At 44.8% G+C, this 25,948-nt stretch overlaps 1 protein-coding gene across 2 annotated transcripts; it reads left to right on the top strand.

Moving 5' to 3' along the window:
- The first annotated feature begins 1,770 nt into the window (after positions 1–1,770).
- Positions 1,771–13,355, top strand: SLITRK2 (SLIT and NTRK like family member 2). Of its 2 annotated transcripts, XM_060183207.1 has the most exons (3): positions 1,771–1,849; positions 5,399–5,452; positions 5,980–13,355. In XM_060183207.1, exon 3 carries the CDS (start codon positions 6,023–6,025, stop codon positions 8,558–8,560), a length of 2,538 nt encoding a protein of 845 aa, XP_060039190.1. In that variant the 5' UTR covers positions 1,771–1,849; positions 5,399–5,452; positions 5,980–6,022; the 3' UTR covers positions 8,561–13,355. The 2 variants fall into 2 exon arrangements, with proteins under 2 accessions (XP_060039190.1, XP_007534487.1); XM_007534425.3 differs by lacking the exon at positions 1,771–1,849 and having other exon boundaries at positions 5,048–5,452.
- The last annotated feature ends 12,593 nt before the right edge of the window (positions 13,356–25,948 follow it).

Here is a 25,948-nt window from a genome sequence, read left to right as displayed (position 1 = left end):
TGTCAGAGCCTGCATAAGCACATGCAAGAGCTGAGCTTTTCCACAATTGCTTTTCTGAATGTCAGGAGAGAGAGAGAGAGAGAGAGAGAGAGAGAGAGAGAGATCCAAAAGGCTCTCTGCTGAGAATGAAGTGAAAGGCATGACTGTCACCCTTTGAGCCCCAGAGCTCCCTCTCTCTCTCTCTCTCTCTCTCTCTCTCTCTCTCTCTCTCACACACACACACACACACACCTGGCAACTCTGCTTCAGTTCTTAACATAAGGTCCCTTTTTAAAATCAGCTCCAGCACCAGGATCTCCTTAGATAACCATTCTAGGGGCTGGGTAGCATCGCGGGTTGAGAGCACATTACAGTGCACAAGGACCCAAGGTCAAGTCTCTGGTCTCCACCTATGTGTGTGTGTGCGGAGGTGGGGGTTCAGGAGCAAGCACTGAAGAAGTGCTGTAGGTGTCTCTCTATCTCTATCTCCCTTTCCCTTCTCAGTTTCTCTGTGTCTCTATCCAAAATAAATAAACAAAATAAAAAAAGAAATGGAAACCTTTAGACCAAGAAAAGAAGGAATAAGATCAGAACCTCCCCAACACATACACACCTAGTCTCCTCCCCAAGGTGAGGGCCACTGTGCACTGGAAGGCAGTGAGTGGAGAACCTTCTGGAAACACTGGAAGCCAACAGTCTCCAGTATCCATGAATTCACAGAAGAATCCAGTCTTGCTCTACTTGTTCCCTCTACTTCCAGTCTCTCTCTGAATGTTACTGATTTTCCCTAAGAAAGTGGGTGCCAGGGGACTCTGCTGGAGGGTGAGGGGGGCCAGGGAATAGGGTGGCTTTCCTTCAGCCAGCTCTAGCTCAGCTAGGAGGGAGGGCAAAGGTTTTGGGTGCTGCCCTATTCTGCTTTAGATTCCAGCAACTGCCACTTCATGGGAGGCCCCTGGGGTGGAGGCAGACACCCTGGCCTCCTCCAGCCCCCCCCCCAAAAAAAAAAACAACGTGCCAGAAAAGTGCGCCTCCCTCCAGAACCCAGGGACCCTTCCCTTTCCCCTCTCCCTTCCCCTTCTCTGGAGCAGCTCAACCACATAGGGGGTTGAAGCTCAGGGCTGGAAAAAAAAAGAGAGGGGGAGTTGTACTGAAGGCAATGCATCCATCCAGACTACGTGGGGAGGAAGAAGAAGGAGCCAGTTGGGCCAGAGGCAGGAAGGCTGCTGGGGCAGTCAGACAGGAGCGCACCTTCACAGGATAGCCCTGCTCTCCAAGCAGAGGGTCCAGAAAGAGCTCTGCCAACTCCACGCACCGGGCACGAGCTGGGGAGGGCAGGCTACGCGTCACACAGAGGGCGCCTGGTGCCAGCAGGGCTGGTTGCTGTCTCACTGGTCCGCAACTTGCGGTCCCCCTTCAGACCCCCGCACCCCGAGGACTGCCAACCTCCTGTCACTCGCTGGGGTGGGGCTGCGAGCGCTGGGCGTCACGATAGAAGCGAGGTGCAGAAAAGCGCTTGCTCTCTCTCTCCTCCCGAGCCCCAGAGATGGAGCTGGTGTCCCCCGCTTCTCTCCTGGGCCACAGAGGGAACATCTGATCCTCTGGGTGATTGATCAGTGAGGGAGAGGAGTGTCCCTCCCTCTCTGCCTCCTTCCTTCACCCTCTCCCCTCCACCTTCCTCTCCTCCCTTTCTCCCCCCACTCTCCCTCCTTCCCTCCAGAAGCGCCTCCCGCCTTCGAGCCGCCCCAGTGGGGACCTGCTAGCCCCGGGGGCGCTAGCCGCGCTGCTGCTGAGCCCGAACCCCCGCCGCCTCCCGCCTCATCCATACAAGGAGCACCTCCAGGCAAAACAGCCTGGGGGACGCGCTAGATGCGTAAGTTGGGGACGCTCCCTGGGGCTAAGGGGCAGGGGCTGGGGGCCATAGGCTGGGGTGCACGCCTGGGGCATGGGAAGCTCAGGAGCTGAGCGGCACCCCCACTCCCTCCCTGGCCCGGCCCACCATCATTGTGCCTGGGCGCCCTCTGCCAGGTGCCCGAGGACCCCAAGTAGCATTGCCCTGATTTGGGGCTAGGAAGACAAATGGGTACCACCCCAAAGCTGCACACCCCATAAAGGCTTCCCTAGTGCCTAAGGAGCCTCAGCTAACCCCTATTCCCAGAGGAGGGGATAGGCGCCCCCACCAGCTCCGCACTGACCTGCAGCTCCGAAACCCTGGCCAACGGAGCCAACTTTGCCCCGTTGGATGCAGACTACACGCTGGCAACACAGTCCCCGCTGGGGCCACCCTCGCCCCAACCAGAAGCCAGAGTGCTGGCCTTATTTTAGAGTCCGCCTCTGCCTCCCTGGGGCCGTCAGCCCTGCCTTCCAGAAGCTTTTCCAGAGCGGGGTGCTGTGAAGGCGCCCATTCCTGAGAAGCCAGGCTGCAGGAAAGTTAGGGAAAGTGTTTTGTGGGCTTTGGGGGTAGATTTGTTCCCCATCTCTGAGCTCCCGAGGATGGCAGAGGTGAGAGCTCAGGCCGATCAGAGGCCCAGGGAGTGCGCCTGTAGGAGGAGACTGGGAGATCGCGAGGAAAGATGTGTGACAGAACCAGTGCAGGGTCCCTAGTGGCATCTCCTCCCCAGCTAGTATGCCATGGAATTTCTCTGGATTAAGAATTCTGAAGCGCATCTCTCTCTCTCTCTTTCTTTCTCTCTCTCTCTCTCTCTCTCTCTCTCTCTCCTTTCCCAGTAAAGTAAGCTGTCTCAAGGAGAGCAAATTTTAATGGCATCCTCAGGAGAAGTTGCTATGTCTGAGCACTGCGGCGACAATGATTCTTGGTTCATTCTCAGTTTCCCCAAAGAGTTTATGGAAAGGGCAGGACTTTGGCATAGCAGTGCTGGTTCCCAGGGACAGTCCCCTCCTTGGCACTGAGCAGTAGGGTGCTTAGAACCAGCTGCCCCAAAGCCTACCTTGGGGTTTCTCATATAGATAAGAAGATGCTAGTACTAGAACAGATGCTAGAACTTCCTGGGTGAGGAGTACTTGAACTTAGAAAAAGAATCCCACTTGCTCTCAGGCCCTGTCCATCCCAGCTTGCTCTTTGGCTTCCAAGTGCAGTGAAATTGGGACCTCATTAAGATGTGTTTTTTAGATGAGTGAATATGAATGATCCACCTGTGTCCAGGAATTCGGATCCTCTGCATTGGGGAATGTTGGGAATACAAGTGCCCCCCCACACACACACATGTACACACACAGGCACCCTTCCTCACTCCACAGCCTTCATGGACTGCTGCTATGGCACAGGGATACTGGCAACCATCCCAGGCTGCTTCTGCCCCTCTGGGGACTGCTTCTGTCAAAGTTGTTGTTTGGCACAGAGGGAAATCAGAGAAAGTCTTGCCCAAGATCAAACCTGAATCAGGGGTATCAAGACTCCTCCTGGAGGGAAAAGGTGGGGGGAATCTCAAGGAAAATTCCAAAAGAGACAGCCAGAGCCACAGGTTGCTTTCCTGCCCAAGTTTATAACCATTCCCAACCCTTCTTGGGGAGGGGCCAACTTCTCTGGGATAAGCAGCCCCAGAACCTGAACTGAACAAGGAAAGAGTGAGTGTGCATTCATGTGTGTGTGGTGGGGGGCAAGGCTGGGGATCCTGGTCCCTAAGCTCCTGTTTCCTATGTCCTTGTCTCTGTTTTGCAATGTGAATCAGTCTGGGGCAGTCAGAACTATAAACAGGCAAAGACAGTGAGTGGAAACATTTCCCAGGAAAGGCACTTGGCTTGGCTGCTTTCTTTTGCCATTCTCTCTTTGGTTCCTTCTCCTCTGGTTACAGTCCAGCCACCCACAGATATTCACATCTTATAGACAGAGCACACCTTCCTTGGGGTGGGGAATTCCAGTTGGGGGGCTGAGCTTCAGAGAATGGAGGAAAGAGGAGAGATGGAAAGAGAAAGTCAATACTTGGCCATTCACACTGCCTTTCAAGGCTCTAGGGGGATGGGGAGTGCATGGCTGAACTGATGGGGTGCCTGCTTCTGTATCCCTCTTTTTTTCAGTGCAAAGGGAAGAACCAGAAGCAGGTAACAGACTTAATAAGCAAGCAAATTGAAAGCCCAAGGCTGTTGGGGCTCAGGCCAGGATGCCCCTGCCTCTGCTCTCTTTCTGGGCTCTTATGCCCTAGTTCCTGGGGCCTGCAGCTTGGAGACTTCCCTCCCTTCGCTCCCACTGGCAGCCCTGCCCGCCTGGCAGAGCCTTGCTGACTCCCACACCTCTTCTCCAGCCTTCAGGAAAACACACACACACACACACACACACACACACACACACTAAACAACAGCAGCCCACATATTTGCATCTCTTGTAGCTAAGTATAAACCTGGGCAGTGGAGACAGGGTGGGGAAGGGGAGCTCTGAGGGTTGTGTTGCCTGGATCTCAGGGTCTAAACTGAGGTTTGAGGCTGTTTCTCAGCCCCCAGCCAAGTGTCACCCTAGCCAGTCACCACTCCCACCCCACCCCATCTCCAGAAGTACAGCTTTGGGGCGGAGAGGGAGCTCAGAGAGGAAAGCGCCTATCCCCTAGGAGAACTCCTAGTCCTCCTACACAGAGCCTCCAGTGCATGCACGCCCAGCACCCGGCACCCATCACCGGGCACCAGGCACCTGGAGATTTTGAGCCAGAAGGTTGGCGGGAGGGCCCCAGCCCCGCAGAAAAGAGGCAAAGACCACTCCCAACCCCACACACAGATATACCTGACTGGGAAGGACAGGGTCCCCAGTTTGGGAATCTGGAATGAGATATCCCCACCAGCCACCCCCAAAGGGAGGAGCAGGCTGAAGAAACCACTCGGAAAGGCAGAGGATCCCCGGCCTACCCCGCCCCCCGAGAGGGGGCAGTGGGGTGTGGGGGTGCTGGAGAACCCCCCTTAGGGCAGATCGACCAGCCCCTAGCCGCCAGCCCGCCGGCTGGGAGGGAGGAGGAGTCGCCGCAGAGGCACTGATACAGCTGGGTGGGCTGGGGGGGGGGGGGAACGGGAAGCGCCGCCCCCTCCCTTCTCCGGGGGCTGCCCCCCCGCCCCTTGACGTCACCCGCTTCCAGTCGCGGGGAGCCAGCATAGCCTGGCAAATTCAAACTGCTGGGCGCACTGCTGCCACCCGCTCTGAAGCGCTCGCCAGGGATCAACCATAGCAGCCACCCGCACCGCTCCCTCACCCCCTCCCCCGCTCTCCTCAGCTCCTAGCAGAGGCTGGGATCCCCTGCACCCGGGCCTCCCTCCTCTTCCTCGCCACCACCAACTGGATCTTTCATTTATGCTCACCCATCCCTACCCCCCACACACACCGCCCCGCTGAATTGGTTGGCCAAGAGGGAAGCCTAGAGAAAGCAGGGTGTCCCCCCCGGAAGCGGCAGCGTCTTTTACCTCGCTCTCCTTTCTCTTTCCGAAGATGCTGAACTCCGGGCGGACTGCAGCGGAGAAGGCGCCCATCTTCTCCTGATGCGTGAGTAACCCGCACCCCACCTCACCCCTAACCCCAGCACTGTCTATGCTCTGCCGCCCCTCCCCCCCCACCGCGAGTGCCCCTATTGGTTTCCCCACACCCTTTTTGCGCAGTTTAAAATTAATTAATTATAAGTGAGGCTATTTCTCCTGCTAGCCCCAGATGAACGAGTCCAGGGAAGGAGGTGCTGGGCTGGGCTGGAGCAGGACAACTCGGTTACTAGTACACCAGAGGTGGGCTGCAGGGCGGCTGAGGGTGGGGGAATCAGGTGCCAGTTTGTGTGTTGCCTGGTTGGGAGAGGAGGGAGCGGGAAGTGCGTGGGGGGGGCGTCTCGGGGAGGTCGTGGGGGGGTAGTTGGGGCGCAGGATTGGCCAGGAGAGACGCAGTGACTTCACTGGGCCACCCGCTCACCCTTGTGGGGCCATTGTAATCGGGCTTCCTTGTCTCCTTCTCACCCCGCACCCCCTGCCTACACCACCACCACCCCATCCCTGCCACCTCCTGCTCCCCCCGCCCCGGTCCCCAAGGTTTGCCTGGAGGTACCTGAGTGGCCACTGAAGGTGCCTAAAGATGCTGAGCAGCGTCTGGGTCGTCAGTTTGTTAACCGTGGCCGGGATCTTACAGACAGAAAGTCGCAAAAGTGCCAAAGACATTTGCAAGCTGCGCTGTGCGTGCGAGGAAAAGGAGAATGTGCTGAACATCAACTGTGAGAACAAAGGTTTCACGGCCATCAGCCTGCTGCAGCCGCCCCAGTACCGCATGTACCAGCTCTTCCTCAACGGGAACCTCCTGAGCCGCCTGTACCCCAACGACTTCGTCAACTACTCCAACGCCATCACTCTGCACCTGGGCAACAACGGGCTGCAAGAGATCCGCACTGGGGCCTTCAGCGGCCTCAAGACCCTCAAGCGACTGCACCTCAACAACAACAAGCTCGAGGTGCTGAGGGAGGACACGTTCCTGGGCCTGGAGAGCCTGGAGTACCTGCAGGCAGACTACAACTACATCAGTGCCATTGAGCCTGGGGCCTTCAGCAAGCTCAACAAGCTCAAGGTGCTCATCCTCAATGACAACCTTCTGCTCTCTCTGCCCAGCAATGTGTTCCGCTTCGTCCTGCTGACCCACCTGGACCTGCGAGGGAACCGGCTCAAAGTCATGCCCTTCGCAGGGGTCCTGGAGCACATCGGGGGCATCATGGAGATCCAGCTGGAGGAGAACCCCTGGAACTGCACCTGCGACCTGCTGCCCCTCAAGGCCTGGTTGGACACCATCACTGTGTTCGTGGGGGAGATTGTTTGTGAGACCCCCTTCCGGCTGCACGGCAAGGATGTGACCCAGCTGACCCGCCAGGACCTGTGTCCCCGGAAGAGCCTGGGAGCCAGTGATGGTGGCCAGAGGGGCGGCCACTCAGACACCCACATCCAAAGGCCCACGATGAATTCTGCCCTCAACCCCACCAGGGTGCCCAAAGCCAGCCGGCCACCCAAAATGAGAAACCGCCCCACACCCCGGGTCACTGTGTCCAAGGACAGACAGAGCTTTGGCCCCATCATGGTCTACCAGACCAAGTCCCCAGTGCCACTCACTTGTCCCAGCAGCTGCATCTGCACATCACAGAGCTCTGACAATGGCCTCAATGTCAACTGTCAAGAGTGCAAGTTCACCAACATCTCTGACCTGCAGCCCAGGCCTACCAGCCCCAAGAAACTCTACCTGACTGGCAACTATCTCCAGACCATCTATAAGAATGACCTGCTAGAATACAGCTCCCTAGATCTCTTGCATCTGGGTAACAACAGGATAGCCATCATCCAAGAAGGAGCCTTCTCCAACCTCACCAGTTTGCGAAGGCTCTATCTGAATGGCAATTACCTCGAGGTGCTGTACCCCGCCATGTTTGAAGGACTGCAGAGCTTGCAGTATCTCTACCTAGAGTACAACGTCATTAAGGAGATCAAGCCACTGGCCTTTGACCCCTTGATCAACCTGCAGCTGCTTTTTCTGAATAACAACCTGCTGCGCTCCCTGCCTGACAACATCTTTGGGGGCACTGCCCTGACCAGGCTGAACCTGCGCAACAACCACTTCTCTCACCTGCCTGTCAAAGGGGTCCTGGACCAGCTACCGGCTTTCATACAGATTGACCTGCAGGAGAACCCCTGGGACTGCACCTGTGACATCCTGGGGCTGAAGGACTGGACAGAACATGCCAACTCCCCTGTCATCATCAATGAGGTGACCTGTGAGTCCCCCGCTAAGCATGCCGGGGAGATCCTCAAGTTTCTGGGCAGGGAGGCCATTTGCCCAGACAGTCCCAACCTGGCTGATGGCACCATTTTGTCAATGAATCACAACACAGACATTCCTGGTTCACTGAGCGTATCTCCCAGCTCCTATCCTGAGCTCCACACTGAAGTTCCCCTGTCTGTCCTGATTTTAGGCTTGCTGGTGGTCTTCATTCTCTCAGTCTGCTTTGGGGCTGGCTTATTCGTGTTTGTTCTGAAACGCCGAAAGGGAGTGCCAAGTGTTCCCAGGAGTGCCACCAACATAGATGTCAGTTCTTTCCAGTTACAGTATGGCTCCTACAACACAGAGACCCAGGACAAGACTGATGGCCACGTCTACAATTATATCCCCCCACCTGTGGGCCAGATGTGTCAGAACCCTATCTACATGCAGAAGGAGGGGGACCCAGTAGCCTACTACCGAAACCTGCGGGACTTCAGCTATGGCAACCTTGAAGAGAAAAAGGAAGAGCCATCCCCCCTGGCTTACACTATCAGTGCCACAGGGTTGCTGGAGAAGCAGACCACTCCAAGAGAGCCAGAGCTACTGTACCAGAACGTCGCCGAGCGAGTTAAGGAACTTCCCAGTGCCGGACTTATCCACTATAACTTTTGTACCCTTCCTAAAAGGCAGTTCACCCCCTCCTATGAATCTCGACGCCAAAACCAAGACAGAATCAATAAGACTGTTTTATATGGGACTCCCAGGAAATGCTTTGTGGGCCAGTCAAAGCCTGACCACCCTTTACTGCAAGCTAAGCCGCAATCAGAACCAGACTACCTCGAAGTTCTGGAAAAACAAACTGCGATCAGTCAGCTGTGAAGGGAAATCATTTACAACCCCATGGCATCAAAGGCTGCTGCTCCAAACTGTTGGAAGCAAGCGCTGCATTTGCCTTTGTGTTTGTCTGTGAGCTCTCTTCCCAGGCATCAGTGGAGGGACTTTGACAGTGTCTGGAAGGGAGGGGGTGTGCAGCAAAGCTCCAGCTTTTTCAAGTTTTCCTTTAAATTATTTCTCTCTCACTCCCCTCCCCCCACCCCCTTCTCTTCTTAGAAATTGTCATTTAACATGGATATTTTGACAGTGCAGGTTTTTTCCCCCTCAAATATTTTGTTTATGGCTCTGTTTCTTTTGTTTCTTCTTTTTATTTTTTTTCCAGTGTGGGAATGGAAAGAGGAGATGGTATTGAATGGAGAGTGAGTAAGCAGGCTTTTTCAAAGGAAAATGGCTCCTCAGTGTGTTTTTTGTCGAAGATCTCCAAAGATCTTTTGAGACTCTAAAATCTTTTGTAAATAATGCTATCTGGTATTTCAGTCTTCAGTTACCAAGCATAGCCACTAGGCATCACTTCTTTGTGTTAAAGTGCCTTTGCACTTTAAGTACTTTACTTAAATGTTGCTTTTAGCTTTGATAAATTGAACATATTTTGATGTGTTGTATTTTTGAAATTAAAAACACTGTAAAATAGATCCAGATGCCAGCTATATTAAGTCAGCATACTCGTACTATTTGCTTGAGTTATAGAAGCCAGCCTGTTGTCCAACTATCTAGTTGTAGGACTTTAGAGATTTAACTGTAAAGTATTTCTTTTCCTCTGGGTTTGTTCTAAGTGATTTTATTTAAGTCAACTAAGGAGATTTAACAGTGGACTAGAGGTAATAAACCGCCTCAGTGGGGATAAGTAATTCATTAATAAAATATATTTAACCCAATACCAGAGTGAATTGAACAATTAATGCCCTCCCGCAAATCATTATTTTACACTAACATGGTCAGTGTTTTAGATTATTTTCCTAATTCAGAGTACATTACACAACTTGTAATATATTTTTTCTGCATTAAATTTAGATATTTTTATATATTTAAATGAAAGAGTCTGTATTTCTAACTTTTTAATTGAAATTAATATTTTTTCTGCCTACTGAAACATTTTCTATAAACACACACCAGTAGAGGCCGCCACACACCTCATTTAATAAAGACATATGAGCCATTAACTATACCTTGAAGGAAGACTTCAAAGGTGAAACTTAAACTCCCCCAGTAAATCCTCTGCAAATTCGAGGTAGTAGAGACAAAGGTATACATTGCTTTTCATTTTCTTGAGGATTAAAGGTTAGACTCAGAGTCCTTCGCAATTCTCACACTTTCAGAGGAAGCAGTGTTTTCCTGTTGAGTTTAATGAACCATGGAAGGGGTGCTTCCAACCCATATGTTGGTTGCATTTCCAGACCCCGTTTCAGTACCCAAACCAAGAAAGTAAGCATCTCTTTTTTGTCCCCTTCAGCCTTCCTCAGACATGTTTTACTTGAATTTATTCCTTGTCAGCTTGAGCAAGCCTTTCATTCTAGCCTTAGCACTAAAATGATTTTAACTAACCAAATTTAGATAACATTTCTGAAGCCTTATTTGCCTGTGAATAATTTTTAGATGCAAACATTAGCGTGTGATTAAAACAAACAGCCCTTCTTTACAACAAAAAATAGTTTTGTTTTGTCTATTGTAAATCCTTATGCAACTGGGATGGTGATCTGCATATAAAGTAGTCCAGCTTTTCAATTCCTTATTAAAGCAATTGATGGTGTCTGAAAGAAGCACACTGTTTCCTTTTCATAAATAGGTTACTTCACATAATAATCCTTTATTATCATGTGGAGATTGAAGTGGACCCTGATAACTTACTTTTGAAGCTTTAAATGACCAATCCTATATGGTCTGTCACTATAAACAAGTCATGTGATAGGCTTTCAATTAGAAATTACTTATAACCAAATGTGGGTTAATAAGTAATGGTGCAGAATGATCATTTAAACAATAGAAGGCGATTGTCTACATATAAACGGAAAAGGCACTTGGGGGGAAATGCTTTTCACAGTGTAGACTCTACCACGTATCGTATCTACAGTGACAAGCTAACCTGTGCACCCTTTTGTTAGGGATCGTGAATCTTGTTTAAGTCCATCTGATCTAGTTGGATATGGTGAACTGTAGTGATCTGAGCAAGGAGAAAGTTAATACACAGAGCATTTGTGATTCCCAGAAAAGGGGCTTAAGCATTATGCTAATTGGACTTTGAGATAGCTTCTGGAAAACACCTCTTCTTTGAGTGAAGCCTCCTTCTCAGAAATCCTCTGTGTATGTGATGAAACACACAAACAATGGAGGTAGGTATTTGGGGAGGTGATTACCAAGAAAATTAGTATTCATATCTTACTAAGACATTTTGAGGTTGAAGTGAGTAGAGAGAACGGTTGATGTAGTGATTCCATTCTGATGTTTGTTCTTAGCATTACCCTAAAAGTTAAGTCACTCCTGGAAATGCCATTGTCCATAGAAAGACTCATTTATGTGTCTTAAATAAGGATGGTTTACTATTCACTTAGTGACATGATTTTAAAAGAGGCCTCCTGGAAGAATTCAGATCCACAAGCTCTTTTACTTAATAATTATGACTCATTGGAGATTCTCATGCTTTTTAAATTTGTGCTTTATTTCCATTTGATTTTAAAATGTGATTGGACTGTGGGGCAGACTATTTCATTTAAAGCACAATGTGCCATATACATTGAAGTTTTATTTTCCAGTGCAAGTGCAAATATTTAACTTATTAATAAGTCTTATTAACTTGTTAGCATCCCCACTGACTATATTACTTTCCATCATCCACTCAAAGGCTTTGGAACATATTTTATTTTAAGACTTTTTTCTCCAACAGCTAGGTTTTATTATTTCCCTTCTATTTCATCTTGTAAGTGGTCTAAACATTAGCACAATGGAATTCTTCTTACCTACTAAACACCATTTTTCATGACCTTGCCTGGAACTTATCTATAAGTCTGCCCAACAGATGGCAAATGGTGATACCTTTCAATTATAGCGTTTGATTACTTGTGCTCACTATTTCTGAACACACCTGTGACTAATTTTGTACTGAGCCACGCTAAGAAATCATTTCTCTTTCTGGACACAATTTCTGAGTCTAATTTGGTTCTGAACTTTGGTCCACCTGTGTGCCACTATCAGTTCCTTCTAGCAGTTGATAAATAAGGAAATGACCCTCCAATTTCCTCTGTTTTGTCCACTGACTTCTAAGGTGATTCAGTTTTTCTAAATATTTCCATGCCACCAAGGGCATAATAATTTGTGGATTTTACAAAAAGGGTATAAGGATCAAGAAAGGGGTGCTGTACTTTTTGCAGCTTTGGGAATGCCTTTTGGTTGTACACATTACTGAAGTGCATAGGATTGGATGCCAGAGTGAAGAAAGTCTCCCCAACAGTTCTCCCAACTCCAATATATATTTTTCATTCATTCATTCATTCATTCATTCATTCATTCATTCATTCATTCACTAAGTATCTCTTCCTGCATACCAGGTTCTCTTTCCATGCCATATACTGAGGGGCACAGAATTACAATAGCCAGAATCTCTTCCCCAACTCCTTACTCCACACCCCTGACAGGGGGCTTCATGTTTCTAAAGAAACATACCTAAATGCTAGCCACCAACCAGCTACTGAGACATGAAACACAGGGCTTGGATCTTTAAAGGTGATTCTGTGCAATGAGATATAAACTCTAGCTCCAGTGTAACCACCATTAACATTTCTTCTTAGCTACACAACTAAAAAAGAAACCCCCCACTCAAAGAAAAGAAAGCAAATTCCTGCAAACTACGATAAGACTCAACATTACAGCCTGTAGAAAGCTAGCATAAATGGGCTATGAAAAGATCTGCATTGTCAAGATGAAACCCAAGGTTGTAAATATGAAACCACAAGTTCTTACATGTTCTGGAATTTCTGTATTTCAGAAGCAACACTTATTTTATATTCTAGTGGCTTAAACGATTAAATTTTGTCTGAAGTGTCTTTTACCAACACAATAAGACACTTAACCTGAATCCAGAGAGATAGAGAGTTTTGTATTGTATATAGGTACATTTTTCTTTTCAAAAATGGTTATGTGCAAAAGCCCCATGTGAATTGACATTTTGCAAATTAAATTGTATTTTACATGCATTATGAGCACTGTCATTTAAAGGAAACTTTGGGATCCTTTTATAAATAACACAAGCAACCATTTTATAATACAGGCAATGATTCTCTGATTTATCTGTTTTATATGTTTGGATTTTCAATATCGACTTTGCTTAAAACAGAGTCCACCTGCATAATCAAAGTGCTTTTTGCCAATACTGCTTGCGCTCCCAGTTTCTTGGTTGCTAAGGGCTTATACTTGAAAATGTACTGTTGTTTTGTGTGAAGTGAGCTATGGAGCCATTCGAAGGTGGTACCGTAGTGTTCCTGAATAGTCTGAGTATCCAGCCCATGTCAACTCAATTGAATGCAGGAACTCTTCTGCCCAACAGCAGCTCCTGTCTCTGATGTGGCCACATTTTCTAAGTGCGTGGAGTGACTCTGTATTCACATTCTATAAAGTTCTTAGAGTTACAGGTTTTATAATAAATATATGTCATTATGTAAACATATTGACTTGCATGTGTGTTGGAATTTTTTAGCAGTATTTTAGCTTGAAACTACATGTACAAATACTGTTAGATTTAGCTGCAAATAATTGTTCTCAAGTTATTGGAATAAATGGCAAATGAAACAAGCTCTTGTGTAAACAGACTTCTGTGCCAAATAGTGAAACTGTTTCAGAAAAATGAATGTCAGACTGGGTCTGTATATAGGCAAAAATGAAATATTATAAATGTGATCAAATGGGATATTGTATTTAATTGGATAGACTGTTCACACAGTTCTTTTCTGCTGCAGTTAGCTTTCAGTTAATAAATATTCACACAAAAATGAACATTTGAATTAGAGAAATTCTTTTGATTCTTAGGAGGAATTAATGACAAAGTCTTCTTTGCCTTGTAAGATTTTTTTAAAAGATTAATTTATGAGATAGATAGAGAGGGAGGAAGGGGGGAGAGAGAGAGAGAGAGAAAGAGAGGGAGAGAGACAGAGAGAGAGAGAGAGAAGGAATATGAATTAATCAAAGCATGACTCTGGCACATGGAATAAGGGGGATCAAACTAGGGACTTCATGCTTTAGAGTCTAAGGCTTTATCCACCACACCACACTTGGGCTGCAAAAGATTCTAGTCTAATGTTTATGATTAAGGTCTTCCATGCCTTATCTAATTATACTTTATGGAACAGTAAAATAAGGTTTTTACCATCATATTAATATTTTTCCACAAAAGTCCATTAATGTCAGACTTCAAAAATTAAAAGTAGAAAGAACAAAAGCAATTTAAGTAGTCAGTTTCTCTCTAGGGACTGAAAGAAAGTCTAATTCCCACTCTCCCACTACATATACCATCCCACCTGGGAGAGGCATGATCCTTATATTATAAAAATTTAATGCCATAAGTGATTTCATATATTTATACTGTATAAAAGAAGGAACCAACTGATGCATAAATCAAGGACTAGAAATCATGAAGCCATTGATGGAGATGACACTATCACTATATTCCCAAATGCTAAGTAAATGCATTTTTCCTATAATTGTAGCGATGTCACAGCACAGCGACTTTTTTGACAATATGCTTTCTGAAAATCAGGATATACTTACCAAGTACACTCCATTTAGAACTGTAGAATATAACCAAGAATTTGTGATTCCCCAGATCCACCTGAGAACTTAAATTCTCCTCTCCTGAGATTGTTAATGTGCCATGTGCACAATATATTCAGGTTATGTAGTCTTCAAGGTACAAAAAATTACAGTAGCCTTATTTGAAGAATGAAAATTGGTGCTGAGCACACAGTTTACCTGATCCTTAAAAGAAAGATGCTAAAAAGGGATGGGGGTGAAAGTAAAGTACAACTCACCACTCAGAAGACATGCAGTATGAGTAGCCAGCATATTCTCTCTGTTGATACTGGAAAAATACCATCAAAATAGCTGTCATCATTCCTGAATGGGGCAGGAAATTCACCTGATCCATGTGTCCCTGGGTAATTGCTCTGTAATTATTCACACATCATTTTGATTAATTTGATTTTCAAATATTATTTTGTGCTTGCTATCAACATTTCCACAAAAAGGGACATTTGAGCTAATTATCTGTCAGCTCCACTTACCTGGTATTTGGGGACATGTTTGGTATTTACAGAATGTTGGCTACAGCATGAAATTCAAGGTGTTTTCCAACCCACAAAGTGACTTTATGCAAACAAAGTAAGTGGAGAGAGCTTATTCTGGGTGGTCCTTGGCCAAGTCCCTCACTTTTCAAGTTGCTTTCTCCTTCACAGCATTAATATCTGACATGGTACTATGAAACCTAGTAACTCTCCAATAAATATTTCCTTAATGAGGGAATAAGACTCTGGCTCTCTTGTGAACACTGAAGAAAGAGTTGGAAACTGGAAGACTGAAGTTCAAGGTATAATAACAATGGATTCTCAGCTGTTCCAGGAAGTCTTAAACAGGAGTTTCTTTGAAACATTTTAAGAATTTATCACACACACACACACACACACACACACACACACACACACACACACACACACACACACACACACTATCCTTAGGGAGGATAGTAGAGAGTTTATGGTAGCAAGCAACCCAAACCCAAAGTTTATTACATGCAAGCAGGCCTCACCTTAAGTGATACTTAAGCTTTTCTATTGAACCCAATGATCTCATTCTAGAGTTAAAAGTAGCTTCACTGCTGAGCTGTGAGATTGCTTTGTTATTGGCTTTTGCAATTGGGAGATGCAGAGTTGAAAGAAAATGCACTCCCTGAAAAGCTTGAGTGATGAATTTTTCCAGAGCTTACCATGCTCTTCTTTTCATGGCTCTGCGAATCAGGAGTGTTTCTAAGTCTTCCCAATAGGTCAGGTGTGTGACTTAGTTTTGAGCCCTGGCACTACTGTTGAAATCATACTTCTGTAAGAATATGCTTGTCTTAGAATTATACACAATAAGAGCTAAAAGACTACGGGTGTCATTTCAGAATGAAGAGCTTTACTTACATCTTCTCACAGATACAAACCTCTGAGGACAAGTCCTGGTTTTCATTGGGTCTCATTTTTCCCCCATCTGGCAACAGTGTGGGCAGGAGGTGTCCAATAGACATATCTTATGTCAGTATTCTATATTCCAGGATACTAGTGGAGGGATTTCAAGACAAAAAAAACATTATCAAGGTGATTAAAATCAGAGAATATTATACCCTTTCTCTCTTTGCTGTCTAATTTGGAAATGACCTTACTCTGATTTTATTTCCAAGACTCAGAGACATTTATCTTAGGTTAATTGCTCTGCTTAACATCAACTCTATCTTTTATTACTGGGGCTTTGCAGGGCTTCACACCTGTGTGATTCCACTGATCCAGGCAAGTTTTCCTTCTCTTTTCATTCCATCACAACAAAAGACAGAGAAAGAGGTAGAGAGGGAAAGAGAGAGACTGAGAAAAGAAACTACAGCAGTGCTCCACCATTTGTGGTGCTTCTCTTTTTGCAGTGTGCCGTGACCTCATGTGGGTCCAGAGGCACAAACCCTCCTGTCTTTGACTTGAAAAGCAAGATCAAACCACAGTTCTTTAGATATTTTTTTTGTATTCTTTTATTAGGGAAGTAATGATATACAAGACAGTTGTCATAGCATGGTACAATTTCTTATCACCACAGGCACCAGCAGCTTAGGTTCCTCTATATCACTATGCTCTGGGTGCCTAACACCCACTCAGCACCCTCCCAGGCTGCCCCCCCATATCCTCAGTCTTACTTCAACAGAGCACATCTTGTCCAACAAACCATATTTCTTCTGTGTGAGTCATTGCATTCAAATCACTACTTTTCCTCATTGTTTGCAGGGGAGAAGTCCGTGATTTTCTGTGTTCAGTTATTTTGTGTGGTAATTTAAAACGTTAAACTATGGATATATCTGTCTAAAAAACACACTAGAACATTGCAGGGTAAAGTCCATTTCCACGTTTTGTTGTTCATAACCATCCCCTTTCTCTTAATTTATTTTTGAAGATTCTTTTATATATTATGAGAGAAAAGGAAGAGTTCAGAGAAAGAAAGAGAGAGGGAGAATACAGACCAGAGTACTTCTCAGCTTTGGTCTAAGGGAGTACCAAGTATTGAACCTGGGCCTCTGGGACCTAAAGTATGCAGATTGTGTACTTTAATAAGCAGAAATCCCCCTGGCACTTTCTTCCCCCAATACACTGACAAGGTTTAGATGATCAAGAACATGGAACCTGAGACACCTCGACTGAACTTCAAACAATCAATAATTTATTCCAGCAAGCAAAGCTCTCAGAAGAATAGTGGTGTTTGGCTTTATCCTATTCATAAGCTTCAGTCAGAGTTTACTATTGGTTCAGGATGTCACTATCTGGCCAAGTAGGTTTTGACTGCAAACCAACAATGTAATAGAGACCTCGATCTTGTAACATTCAACTTGTAAAATCGTTTGCAATAGTGGAAAAGAAGACAAGCAGCCATTCAAAAACTTCCTTTGATTTCCAGAAACCTCTGAGGGGTTTACTAAAAATCACTGGAATGAAAGAAAAATCCAGACGCAAGTTGCTGTGTGTTTTCTTTGGTAGTCTTACAGAAGGTTGTGAAAAAGGAAATGTAGACCATCTTGGTCCAAGTTATCATCTCAAAAAATATAAAGGATATTGTGGAGAGTACATCTCAAATATTTGACTTAAAATCCCAGAACAAAAATTCTATTTTATTTAATAAAATGATCTCTGAATAAAAGTACTTTTGGGTGTTGTGTACATCCAATGGAGCACACACATTATTTTCCTAATATTATTTATTAATTTATCATTGGATAGAGATAGAGAGAAATTGAGAGAGGAGAGGAGATAGAGAGAGGAAGAGAGAGACACCTGCAGCTTTGCTTCATTACTCATGAAGCAGTACCCCTGTAGGTGAGGACCAGGGGCTTGAAGAGATCTTTGTACAGATCTATGTGCTTAACTAGGTGTGCCACTACCTGACCCCAGACACACAGTACTATGTACAAAGACCTGGGTTCAAGCCTGCAGTCCCTATTCCTCTATTCTTCTCTCTCTCTCTCTCTCTCTCTCTCTCTCTCTCTCTCTCTCTCTCTCTTTTTACCAGACCACTGCTTAACTTTGGCTTACAGTGGTGCTGGGGTTTGAACAAAGGACTTTTGATGTCTCAGGCATGAAAATCTTTTTGCATAACCATTATGCTATGTCCCCAGAACTACCTCTCTTCTTCCCTATTGCCCCCTCCCCTCTCAATTTTTCTCTGTCCTTTCAAATGTAGGAAAAATAAGCAAAATAAATGAGTAAATTTTTGTCATTTCCAGGCTTCAGTACTCCTAGTTGACTTTTTCAGATAGGCAGATAAAGAGGGAGAGCAAGAATGAATGAGAGAATCTATAGCACCTCAGCCTCCTTCTGGGCAATAGCACTTCCATATGGTCTAATTGGATAGGGAACTTGGGGCAAGCACATGAGAAATTAGATACCTTCACAAGTGAGCAAACTTGCCAATCCTAGAAAGAAAATTTTAAGCCATAATTTCAGTGAATGGTGTGTAGGGGAGAGGTGCTTGTTGAAGGAATCATATTTATTTTAAGCTGCCTTGTTTCAAATTTATTTTGTGCAAATTCATCAGAAATTTGTTCCTCTCTACTATGCCAACTATTCAAACACCCTGGCCTTTTAAACAGCAGTGAATGATGAGAGACTATGCTTGTGGTCATGCAGTTCGCTGTTTTTCAACTGTACTTTCTGAGTTTCTCTTTTAAACAGAACCAAGATAAGATAAAGACTTCAGAAGAGAGGGGCAAATATAGACTTTCTCTTGTGATTTATGACAGAGAATCAAGAAACACACTTCCACAAGGTCCCTTTGCCATGCATTGCCAAGAGAATTCGGTCGTAAGTCTTGCTTTCTGACTTGGGCAATATATATATATATATATATATATATATATATATATATATATATATATATATATATATATATATATATATCTCCATTTCATTAAACTTAATTTTACTGGGTTGTAGTCTGTTTCATTCTTCCAACACAATGCTTATTGCCCAAGTTTCAGTCTTTAGATTCAGCCTTCCCCAGTAAAGAACAGAGTGGACTGTGATTAAACTTCTTGCTGGGGAGACAGAGAATCCCCTAAATTCATAAAAGAGTAAATCATTTGAAAACTCAACACATTAACTGTCATTAATGGCAAATTAGCTGCTGGAAGCCTCACACCTGTTATGTGACATGCCAGCAAAAAAATTGTAATCCATGTTCACTTGTCCAATGGGACTACATCAAATTGAAAAGCTTCTGCACAGCCAAAGAAACTATCACACAAATAAAGAGACTCATCACAGAATGGGAGAAGATCTTTATATGCCATACATTGGACAAGAGACTAATCACCAAAATATACAAAGAGCTCAGAAAACTTAGCACCCAAAAAGCAAATGACCCCATCCAAAAATGGGCAGAGGATATGAACAGAACATTCACTCCAGAGGAGATCCAAAAGGCTAACAAACATATGAAAAACTGCTCCACGTCACTGATTGTCAGAGAAATGCAAATAAAAACAACACTGAGATACACCCTCACTCTTGTAAGAATGGTATACATCAAAAATGACAGCAGCAACAAATGTTGGAGAGGCTGTGGGGACAGAGGAAGCCTTTTGCATTGCTGGTGGGAATGTAAATTGGTCCAGCCTCTGTGGAGAGCAGTCTGGAAAACTCTCACAAGGCTAGACATGGACCTTCCATATGACCCAGTAATTCCTTTCCTGGGGATCTACTCCAAGGACTCCATAACACCCAACCAAAAAGATGTGTGTACTCCTATGTTCATAGCAGCACAGTTCATAATAGCTAAAACCTGGAAGCAACCCAGGTGCCCAACAACAGAGGAGTGACTGAGAAAGCTGCAGTATATGTACACAATAGAATACTATGCAGCTACTAAGAACAATGAACTCAACTTCTCTGACTATCTTGGTCAGAGCTAGAAGGAATTATGTTAAATGAGCTAAGTCAGAAAGATAAAGATGAGTATGGGATGATCCCACTCATCAACAGAAGTTGACTAAGAAGATCTGAAAGGGAAACTAAAAGCAGGATCTGACTAAATTGAAAGTAGGACACCAAAGTAAAAAGCCTGTGGTGAGTGGGAGGGTGGACATGAAGCTTCCTGGGCTGGCGGGGGGGTGGGGCTGGGGGTGGGTGGGTGGTGTGGGACACAATCTTTTGGTGATGGGAATGATGTTTATGTACACACCTATTAAATTTTAGTCATATAAATAACTATTTAATTAATATGAGAGGGGGAAAATTGATTGTACATCTAACAAAGGGACTTCTCAAAGTTAACCCAATTACCAAATAATGTGATGATAACAATAACTATCCATTGTCTTCTTGAACCCTAAGACAGCAGGAACCTCACATTTACACTATAGAACCTAAACTTCCCCCAGTCCTAGGGTAGGGCCCACTTTCCCGTATGCTTCTCCCAATTTTTATCAAATAATATTGCATCCGCTGATAGCAACCTAATCAAAGCAAAGAGTGCCACCCCAGCATGCTTCACTTCAGACTGTGTCCAGAGACTTCAGGTGTGGAAGGACAACCCTTCAGCCTAATCACTCAGGTGAGACCTTTCCTTTCATAGTATTCTCTAATTCCATCCCAGGTGGTTCACTTCCTAACAAAGTCCCAAAACCTAGATATAGACCAGGTTCTGTGAGAGAGAGCATATGTTCACATGTATCCATAAACTAGGGCAAATATATACCTGAAAGCAGTAGTACACTAGAGTTTGCAGTGAGTACCCCCCAACACTTCATCTCCACTATTCCAACCTTTGGGTCCATGATTCTTCAACAATTTGTCTGGCTTTGTATGTTAACTCCCTTTTCAGCCTCCAGGTTCCAGATGCCATCAGGATGCCGGCCAGGCTTCCCTGGACTGAAGACCCCACCAATGCCTCCTGGAGCTCCCCTTCCCCAGAGACTAACCGTACTAGGGAAAGAGAGAGGCAGACTGGGAGTATGGATCAATGCCCATGTTCAGCGGGAAAGCAATTACAGAAGCCAGACCTTCCACCTTCTGCAACCCCCAATGACGCTGGGTCCATGGTCCCAGAAGGATAGAGAATGGGAAAGCTATTGGGGAGGGGATGGGATATGGAGATTAGGTGGCGGGAATTGTGTGGAGTTGTACACCCTCCATCCTATGATTTTGTTAATGTATCATTTCTTAAAAAAAAAAAAAATTGGAATCCATGTTCTCTTGTTCTATTCATCTTGGAAAAATAAATAAATAATACGAAAGTAAATTCCAAGTGGATCAAGGATTTGGATGTTAGACCACAAACTATCAAATACTTAGAGGAAAATATTGGCAGAACCCTTTTCCGCATAAATTTTAAAGACATTTTCAATGAAACGAATCCAATTACAAAGAAGACTAAGGCAAGTATAAACCTATGGGACTACATCAAATTAAAAAGCTTCTTCACAGCAAAAGAAACCACTACCCAAACCAAGAGACCCCTCACAGAATGGGAGAAGATCTTTACATGACATACATCAGATAAGAGTTTAATAACCAACATATATAAAGAGCTTGCCAGACTCAACAACAAGACAACAAATAACCCCATCCAAAAATGGAGGAAGGACTTGGACAGAATATTCACCACAGAAGAGATCCAAAAGGCTGAGAAACACATAAAAAATGCTCCAAGTCTCTGATTTTCAGAGAAATGCAAATTAAGACAACAATGAGATATCACTTCACTCCTGTGAGAATGTCATACATCAGAAAAGGTAACAGCAGCAAATGCTGGAGAGGGTGTGGGGTCAAAGGAACCCTCCTGCACTGCTGGTGGGAATGTCAATTGGTCCAACCTCTCTCTGTGGAGACCAGTCTGGAGAACTCTCAGAAGGCTAGAAATGGACCTACCCTATGACCCTGAAATTCATCTCCTGGGGATAGATCCTAAGGAACCCAACACATCCATCCAAAAAGATCTGTGCACACATATGTTCTTGGCAGCACAATTTGTAATAGCCAAAACCTGGAAGCAACCCAGGTGTCCAACAACAGATGAGTGGCTGAGCAAGTTGTGGTATATATACACAAAGGAATACTACTCAGCTGTAAAAAATGGTGACTTCACCATTTTCAGCTGATCTTGGATGGACCTTGAAAAAATCATGTTGAGTGAAATAAGTCAGAAACAGAAGGATGAATATGGGATGATCTCACTCTCAGGCAGAAGTTGAAAAACAAGATCAGAAAAGTAAACACAACTAGAACCTGAAATGGAATTGGCGTATTGCACCAAAGTAAAAGACTCTGAAGTGGGTGGGTGGGGAGAATACAGGTCCATGAAGGATGATAAATGACATAGTGGGGGTTGTATTGTTAAATGGGAAACTGGGGAATGTTATGCATGTACAAACTATTGTATTTATTGTTGAATGTAAAACATTAATTCCCCAATAAAGAAATAAAATAAAACAAAAAAGGAAAAATAAATAAATAAACACAAGGCTCATGATTTTTCTTCCCCTCATCCTTATTTCAGCTCCTAAGCAGGAGAATGGCATAAATCTATTTACACAAAGAGCATGAGTAATTTCTGTTTGTCCTTATGTGGTAACAGATTGTCATTTAAAAAAAATACAATTTATGGAGTGCTCATTGAGTGCTGAACACTTGAGCAGATGCTGAGCACATCAAAAACAAATCCACAAGTGTTTCTAAAGGCTCAGTGTGTGCCCAAGAGCAAGTTGAGACTTGGAGAATGAAAAAATCTTCCCCCAGTGTGTCTGCATGGAACCTTCTCTATGTTGAGACTCAGCAGATGCCACACCAAGAAGACATGCACCTGATCTCATGGATTTTATAACCAAGAAAGGAAGATGACAGAGGTCAGGATCAGAACAGGGAGGGATGAAAGGTGAGTGACAGTATCTGAGAAGAGTGCCTAGGGGGCAGGCAGTTGTACATGTGGTTAAGTACACACACTACGGCTAGCACAGAGACCCAAGTTCAATCCCCTGGTCCCCAACTATAGGGTGAAAACCTTGCTAGTGGTGAAAGAGTGCTGCAGGTGTGTGTGTCTCTTTCTCTATCTGTGCTCCCCTCTCAATTTATCTCTGTCTCTATATAATAAATAAATGAATAAATATTTTATTAGATAGTACAGAAAGAAATTCAGAGAGGATGGGGAGACAGAGAGAGGGAGAGAAAGACACCTGCAGACCCGCTTCACCTCTTGTGAAGCACTTTCTCTGATATATATATATGCTTAGAATAAGCAGAAAGCAGAAAGTTCTGCAACTGGGGGATGGTGTGGGGCATCAGGCAGACTGCAGGTAGAAAGCCAGAAACAAATATGAGAAGACAATGAGGTAACTGGCTGGATTTACCTTTTGACAGTGAGGTTAAGCCATTTAGATTGGATTCAATGAATAATGAAAGGTTGGTTCAGTCTACCCTTCAATGACTTTGAAACTCAGGATAAGAAAATTGGGTGGGATTCCATAAATAATAGAAGATACTTCAATCAAAATTAGAAGAGTGAAACTATGGGGATTTGTAGAAAGTCTTGGAAAGTATTTCACAAGCATTTCTAATGTCAAGTGCTATAATTATCATGTGAAATTATCCTGTCTGGTTGCAAAGAGGAAACTAGGGAAGTGCAGTGAGTTTGGATGTTGCACCCTTGCATTTGATGAGTGCAGGGAGAGGCTTCCTATTCAAGCAGTTAGCACAGAGAAGCACTGCAATGCAGGGCTAGCATGCTGGAGATAGAGACTCAAAACCCAGTTCTCTGCCTCTTCCCAACTGTGAGACCTTGGGGAAGCCTCTCAACCTCTATGAGCTTCAGTTTCCTCATCTGAAACAGGAAGGTAAAGCCACATGTATTTGTTAAGTCAAACAGAAAGTGAGGAGGAGTCATTTGAAACTAATTCTGACTGGCTTTACAGCCCACTTCCCCAGGCTGGGTCTCCTGGATAAACAGAGGCAGTGAGACCTCCAGCTGCTTCTTTGAGGACAGAAGGGACTGATTTCCAACAAGCTGTTGGGGTGACTTCAGAAAATGGAAGCAACTCCTGTGGTACTGAGAAATGGAGAGTAGATGGCAGCCCAAAGAGGCTAGCAGTACCAAAAGATCTATTGCAATACCACATCCATCTTTTATCAGCAGCATATATATATACATATATATATATATATATATATATATATATATATATATATATATATATATATATATATATTTTTTTTTTGCCCAGTGATAGTCATACTCTCTATGGGGGAAGTATTAAACCAAGTGGACAGAGACAAAGAGGATTGAAAGAGTGTTTTCCTCCATGGATTCTGAAAAGAGAGAGTAAAGGGGGGAACAGCACAAGAGGGGGAACATCAGGCCACTTGTGAAGGCATTTCAGTGCAGGTGCATGAAGCCTCAGCTCAGACATGTCCTCCACACTTGATGGGATGCTCCTAGGTTCTGCTGATTCTTAAAACTCTTTGTCACGTGTGTGTGTGTGTGTGTGTGTGTGTGTGTGTGTGTGTGTGTGTGTGTGTGTGTGTGTGTGTGTTTGTGTGTGTGTGTGTGTGTGTGTGTGTGTGTGTGTGTGTGTGTGTGTGTGGTGTGTAGTCAGGGTCTCAGACATGTGCTGTTTTCCTGGTCTTACACTGCTTTTTCTTCCAACTAAAGAGACAACACAGGACAAGAGCTCTAGTCTGGCAAGGCACATACCCTACCTGGTGAGCTATTACTCTAGTCCCTATTTATAACTTTATATTTTTAAATATTTATTTTGTTTTATTTATTGATCTGGACAGAGAGAAATCAATAAGGGATGGGGAGATAGAGAAGGAGAGAGAAAGAGAGACAACTTCAGACATGCTTGACTGCTCGTGAAGCTTCCTCTCTGGAAGGGAAGGGGGAAGGGGCTTGAACCTGGGTCCTTGTGCATGGTAACTCATATGTTCAACTGGGTGCACTACTACCTAGCTCTTCACAACATGTTAAAATAGAGACACACAGTGAGGGAGGGAGAGAGAGAGAGAAAGAGAGAGAGAGAGATATCAGAGCTCTGAAGCTTCCTGTAATAAGGTTGGGGCCAGGTTCAAATCTGGGTCACACACACAGCAAAACATCCCACTGTCCAAGTGAGCTATTTTTCTGGCCCACTACTCAGAACCTTTTTTAAAAATGTCTTTCTTTTTTATTGTTTGTTTATGTATTAAATAGAGACAGCCCAAAATCAATAGAGAAGGGGGAGATAGAGAAGGAGAGAGGCAGAGAGACACGTTCAGCACTGCCTCACCATTGGCAAAGTTTTCTCTCTGCAGGTGTGGACCAAGGACTTGAACCTGGGTCCTTGTACATTGTAACATATGCACTCAACCAGGTGCACCACCACTTGGCCCCTTTTGAACAAGGGATGCTCCCATGTCAATTGGTGCTGGACATTTCCAGTCATGGTGTATATTTCTTTATACATTAAAAATGAAATATTGTTGACTGTGTGTGTGTGTGTGTGTGAGAGAGAGAGAGAGAGAGAGATATGGGTGATTTATTTTATAATGTAAATAAATATTCAATACACACTCTCATATATTCTCTACAGACAAGCCTGGGCCTAAGGCCCCAGTGATTCAATAACTTTGCCACTACTTATTCTGAAGTACATCTGCTCTCACTGGGTCCACCGCTTCATCAACACCCAGCCCTACCTGCTGGTTCTGGTGCTAAGTCCCTTGATTCCACTGGTCTCACGTGAGGACTCACACACAGAGGAAGTTTGGGCACTTGTGCTTTTCACCCCCTTTTGACTTACATTTTGCATGAATTTAGTACAATTTCAGAATGTGAATGTGTATGTTCAAGGACAATGTCAACAGAGTAGGGCCTGAGAGACAGCTAGCCAGGTGCAGAGTGTGTGTTGCCCTGAATGTATGGTCTAGGTTCAAGCCCTGGCAGCACCTGGGCATGCCAAGGCAACAGAGGATGCTCTGACACTGTAATCTCTCTTTCTACGGAATAGAACATTTCCCCAAAATAGTGAAATCATGCATGTGGGTGGTCCCCCATCGTGAGGAAGGAACAAAGGAAGGAAGGGAGGAGGAAGGAAGGTTGTGACATGACAAAAGCCAAGTAGGTAAAAAATCAAATCAACTG

This window comes from Erinaceus europaeus, chromosome X, assembly GCF_950295315.1.
Source record: "Erinaceus europaeus chromosome X, mEriEur2.1, whole genome shotgun sequence".
In the NCBI taxonomy this organism is placed as follows: domain Eukaryota; kingdom Metazoa; phylum Chordata; class Mammalia; order Eulipotyphla; family Erinaceidae; genus Erinaceus; species Erinaceus europaeus.
Note: the sequence above shows the minus strand (reverse complement) of the source record. Positions and strands in the feature narration are given on the sequence as shown.

Coding starts and splice junctions, on each gene's coding strand:
- SLITRK2 (XM_060183207.1), top strand. CDS start 6,023: ATGCTGAGCAGCGTCTGGGTCGTCAGTTTGTTAACCGTGGCCGGGATC.